At 36.0% G+C, this 6,021-nt stretch overlaps 1 protein-coding gene across 1 annotated transcript in view; it reads right to left on the bottom strand.

Annotated features, from left to right (window-relative positions):
• Positions 1 to 299: 299 nt before the first annotated feature.
• Positions 300 to 6,021, bottom strand: part of LOC104077978 (breast carcinoma-amplified sequence 4-like) — a gene marked incomplete at both ends in the record, with an annotated part of 31,843 nt that continues 26,121 nt past the window's right edge. The window contains 2 exons of the mRNA XM_009579409.1: positions 300 to 430; positions 3,743 to 3,824. Coding sequence (XP_009577704.1) covers positions 300 to 430; positions 3,743 to 3,824 — 213 coding nt within the window. The remainder of the gene's footprint in view (positions 431 to 3,742; positions 3,825 to 6,021) is intronic.

Genomic DNA, 6,021 nt, shown 5'->3' with positions numbered 1-6,021 from the left:
GTGAAATTTTCATTAATGTAAAGGAGGAAATAGTTCTGTGCTCTTCAAAATTTTAAACAGCGAAACCACTTCACGGAGATCTTAAGAAAACATTCAGGTATCTCTATAGCAGTCTTGGGTAGGTATAAACTGTACTTTCCACTAGTATACCGAACAAGCCACTATATAAGCCAAAGACAAGAATATGTGTATGCTCTCATGTTCTGCAACTAACTTGTCCTGCTGACACTCTTCGGAATGAGCATTTCTGGGTTTTGTTGAACTAATTATGTGTGTGAAGTGATGACTGAAAACAGTACCTTTAGGTGAAGATGGTTAGATTTGTCTTGTTCTTCCTTTTCCCCTTCACAGAACGGATACGTACTTTTGTTCTGCTTTTTTAACTGCGAGGAGTCAAAGTCAGACTGGCTCCCAATTATGCACTCAAGTGCTAGAAGATACATTTTAAGAACAATACAGGAAAAATACTTTTGACATTTACATCAGCAAAAGAGCTCCTTGTGTTTCTCTGCCTTAGAAGAAAACTTGAGCTTCAACTCATTTTGTTAGCAGGCTTTCTGAACTATTTCATTGATAATAACTTTTCAGTAAGTCAGCTGAGAGTTTGTTAACTACCACTTACAGATGTAAATGGGTTGTTAATCTTTTTCCCAACAAAACCAGGGACTTGCAGTCCTAGAAAAGGTTATTCCTTGCTAAGAAAACTTGGTTATGTTTCTTTCTCCCTCTGTAGGCTGCTCTATTTCACTGTCTAGGCTGCTGTCCGAAAACTAAGACATTTCAGAATTTGTTTTGTGTCATTTCATGTAAGGGATTTTTCAAATACATTTTTAAAAAACTTTTTAAAAAAAACCCAACAGTTTAATAGTAGCACAACCACCTTTATCTGTTAAGCAATGAAATAAAAAATGGGGTATCATCTTATGAATCTGCATGATATTTGTCATTTGTCTCAATATCTGGCAAGGTTAATTTAATATTAGTGAACTCTATAGTTACAGTCAAATTTTCAAATTCTGAATAGTATGACTATGAAATCTGAACTCTAGAAATGCTTCACTTGCCAGAAAATTCCATGATAGGAAATAACATTTTATATAGTGATTAAATTAAAGGTCTTGCACAAAAATAGTCTGTCTTACCAGGACTATCAAGAAGGACTGGCGGTGGTTGTTTTAAGTTTTGGCATAAACTTTGTAGTATTTCAAAGAAGTTACTCTACGAATCTGGATTTTAGCCTAGGCAAGAATTCCTTTCTAGATTTGAGGCTAACCACATTTTGAGGAAGTCAAAAAGCAGAAGAGGTAAATGGCTCAATAAAACTGGAGAAACCTTAAATCCAGTTTCTGTAATCTTAACTTCCCACACCATTATAATTGTATGAGATAGAAGCTACCTAATTTTTACATACACTACTGAAGTTCTATAGCAGAACTCTAGAAATGTGCCAGCTGTGCTTGCAGAGTAGCCAGCTCAAGCTAACACTTAAATTCTTCTGCTGTCTTCAGTGGGAGACCTGAAACACCAGTCTGTCCAGGCTTTGGCCAGCACAACAGAGCAGAAAGACCATTAAGACCCTTCTCTAAATTCAGTTTACCTGAATTGCAGCAAAGCAAAGTGTGATTTCCATCTTAAATACGCTGAAATCTAGAGGTTGTAACGGCTGAGAATGAAGTAGGAGGTTATTAGCATATACATTGTTTCTAGACACAAGACAGCTTTGTACAACAAAAACTCTTTCAGAGCTGGTGTGACCTGTGATTTGACTTTTGACGAATACCTGAGAGTGGCAAGGACAGTCTGAGACTGTTAAGGGTAGTTGCATTTTATATGACACTATTTCTATGGGCATTCATATGGGCTTGTAATAACTTATTTTGAAGCATCGTTCGTTGCCCTGAGGTGCAGCTGAGATGTAGTGGTTCAACAAGTACACTTTTCCTCATTCGTTTAGTACACTCCTCTCCTTCCATGCCCCCCCTCGCTCCTTGAAGCACAGTTACAGCCAATAAGCTTTCCTCCAAACTAAACATTTATTTTCCAGCAGGGCCAGATAGACAGCTTTCACTAAACTCCTAGTTTTCTATCCGGTGCATCAGACACTAAAGTCACACTTGATCTTAGTATTTTCCTTTGGGTACTGTAACTTAACCCTTTATCTACACTAGGATTTCTACTCAAAACATTTTACATGATGTTGCAGAAATATCTGCATTGAAGTTTTATTTCACAAACTCTTAATCTTAGTGAAAGTTCAAGTGACATTTAATGCTGCCATCCTCTGTTCCACAGTAACATTTCTGTAGCAAGAACTTGCCAATTAATATTTGACCCTTTGACATGTGTTTTCAAGACAGAAACCTGAATATTCACCCAGTATTTTTCTAGGAAAATTCTACCATTCTTCCCACCAAGAAATTGGTAGGTTTCAAATATCCACTAATACAGTTACAGTAAACAGTTTACCATTTTCTAGTACATACATTTCATACACTGCTATGGTATTAAAACAAGTTTATTTCCATTTTTATCAGGACCAAACGATTTCAGGAACATGTCGTGTGTACTGTCTTCATTTCTGTTAATAAAGAGGCTGATATTTGGATAAACAGGTTGGTATAACTAAGAGTATTTTGTTCCTTTCATAACTAATTTGCTTCTCTCTAATACCAGCTCATTCGTAATAATCCATTACAATAACCTGCATTGCAGAGGCAGAGACATTGACTAGGTCTGTCTTCTGTTGCTTTATATTTTAATTCAACTTTATCTTTCACCATCAGTCCCAGTAATAAATATGAAAAGGTTGAGTTCATTTATTTCTGCATCAGAAAAGCACTGGTCTCCATGGTTACTCAAAGCCATGTAGCTTTACTTTCACCATAAGCTTTTTTTTTTTTCCCCCCCTTTACAGAATTTGCATTGGGTCCTCCATCTTGAGTTTTTCCACAGGTATTTTTAAAACAAGCATTTATTTCTCTTTCTCTGTATTGTACTGTATGCAAAGCCAATAATCTGAAAAGTATATAACCTTCTCTTCCTAATGTTCCTTATTCAGAGAATTGTGTGTTTTTTTTTCCTAGACCTAGTCTACAGTTTAAAAAAAAAAAAAAAATGTGCGCTACAGGTGCAGACATGAACTACGCTACTCCTGGTCCTGGCTAAATAGCATCTGCATTACAAAATTGCACATCCAAGGGTCCATAACAGAAAGTTTATTTATACCATTCAAGTTACATTACACAACAGCTTTTAAAACCCTATTCCTAGTTTGAAATAGAGTGCTGGAAGCTTCAGCCATGTGAATTTTAATTTTGACATTGACTTCATGTTCTCTTGTAAAATGTGAACATTTGCGCATTTGTGAAGCTGGTAGTATGAGCACATTACTTGACAATTTTAACATGCTATACTAGAGCACTCTTCAACATTCTGATCATTTAAGTATAAAAATGCGAAGGTAAACAAAGTGAGTTTTTGTACATTTTCTTCATTGATTTAGGAAGCTTATCAAATAACTGCAAACTACTGTGATCAAATCTTAGAATAAATGTTCCAGACTCCTTATAGCTACAATATGATCAGAAATTTTTAGCTTCCCTTAGAGATGCTAGCCAAAAATCTGAAATGTAACAGTTGCTTCTTCCCAATGTCATAAAGTATGAACTGTAAGAATAAACTCAGGCAGCCTTTCCTAAAAACCTTTTGGTAGTCAAAAATTAATTATTTTGATACTTGTTACCTACATAGTTCATAGGAAAAAAGTCTTCAGTTCGGTAGAGTTTTGGCAGATCATAGGAGCGTGCTGCTGATAGAGGATGTCTCTGAAACAAGAACAGGACAGAAATTAATGTTAAACAACAGGAAATAATACTTTAAGGAGTTGACCATGTGAGAGAGAGATGGGGGTGGGAGAGGAATCAGCGTCTCAGAACTGAAGTTACTTTCCAATACAAGGTAATTGGCTCTGTAAACAATGCTGAAAACGTGAAGTTGTTTACTTTCACACCTGGTTCTACAGACTTTGCAGTCATCTTAGCTGGATTAATATTGCACAGATAAAAATAGAGTAAAACACAGGGGAAATTAGGTTTAAAGCACAGAAAAATGCAAATGAATCAGTAACACTGGAAAATACTGACTACAGAAGAAATATAGAAAGGGATTTGGTTTTGCTTCTAGGGTTTTTAAGAATTCAAATAATTGATTAATCCTGAATTGAGGAGATAAAATAGTATTTCTGTAGTGCAACAATTCAAACCTCTAGTTAAAAATCACAGTCTCAATGGAAAATGAAGAGCCTATCCCTCCCATAAAGCTAACGGTCTTCAGGCTCTAAACTTAACATATTTCCAGATAATAGTTTGCTATTTAGATGTAATTCTCACATTTATTTGTATTTAATTCTCATTCATGTGTTTCAAGCCGTGCATCTGGTAACAAACATTTCTTGATAGTATCCACTGCTAATTCTTTGGAATAGATACTGGCTCTCCATATACATCTAGGCACAATTTAAGAAGTAAATATTCATTTATACTATGACCTAGGTACTGGCTACCAAAGCTGTGTGGCTGTGCTGCTGTTGTCAGAAGAGGCAGGATGAATGGGGGTTCTGCTGGCAAACTCTTCATTTGCACATCTCAGAGATCAATACCGTGTTCCCAGAGAAGGGCACTTGCTACCTATTAGGATATCCAAACTTCGCTACGGGGGAGAAACATACTTCTGGTGATAATCATCAACAGATCCATGTGGTTTTTAAGTTTTTATGTGCAGACTCAACCAAAAGGAGATAGGCTCCTTTTAATGGGCAGAATACTAGGATTTTTACTGTAAAATGTAAGTTTTTTCATCTAGATTGAAAATCAACAGTCACAACCACTGAGTACGACAAGATGAAGAATCTGAATTGATCATGTAAGAACTACTAGTGATCATGTAAGAACTACTAAGTTCACCTCCGCAAAATAGAAAGGAGAAAAAACCCTAACCAAAGAAGCTGTAAAAAAGGCCAACTGTAACAATTCACAGTGGAATACTAACATTTTCTGTATTTTCCATAAAATAAAATGGAAGGAGAGAGAAAGAAGAGAGAAAGAAAAGTTAAAAATCACTCCAATTTTCAAAGTAAAATAATTCTGTCCTTCATTTCTAGGGCAATACTGCCAGTGGTCACATCAGGAGAAAACAAGGCAGGAATAGTGTTATGAATAACAGTAATTAAACTTAACAGGCTGAGTGACAATCTGTTTGCAGAAAGTGCTGATCAAAGCAATCAAACTTAACTAAGGACACGAGCCTCTCACATTAACTTTAAAAGTAGACTCAGGATTTCCCATAGCTCATGAAACCACTGTCCCACTCTCATTTGTAACTGGTTACTTTAGAACTGCTTATTCTTAGCATTTACTATCCAGAATTCCTTCAAATAGATGATGCTACGATTGCAATGAGAATTTACTTTTTTTTTTTTGAGATGCCTGCAAGAGTAATCTGACGCTTTGATGAATAATACCTTATTATTTATATAGTACTATAGGTATTATGATTCATAGTTATACTTAGTCCCTTCTGACCTGCAGGTACTATATGTTTTCTATATACCCTCTTGACACAGGTAATTCTTGTGGGTGACTTCCTGTAACTGTGCCATAAATACTTACAAAAGTGACTCCTCCTGTTTTACATCTACCCACACCAATCTTTCATCACGGAACAATCTTGTTACCAGCTTATGTTAAAGGAACTGCTTCAATCTTCATTATCTTAAAGTATAGCTGAATCAATAGTAAATGAGAGGCAAAGGTACCAATCCATATGACTTGACAGTATTTTACAAGGAAGGGGTCTGTGAAAAGCTTTCTTTCACAATGGTACAAATGTCACACAGGGTTAAAAGACAAGGGCATGAGGAATCTCTGTGCTGTACACATCACACAGACTGAACTTGAAATAATTCCTTTGTGGTCAGGCTGCTGTGAAACTTAAAGGAAAAGTGATATGGTTGCCTGCTAAGGA

The sequence above is a fragment of the Fulmarus glacialis genome, unplaced genomic scaffold (assembly GCF_000690835.1).
Source record: "Fulmarus glacialis isolate BGI_N327 unplaced genomic scaffold, ASM69083v1 scaffold31636, whole genome shotgun sequence".
Lineage (NCBI taxonomy): Eukaryota > Metazoa > Chordata > Aves > Procellariiformes > Procellariidae > Fulmarus > Fulmarus glacialis.
This window is presented reverse-complemented; position numbering and strand designations above follow the sequence as displayed.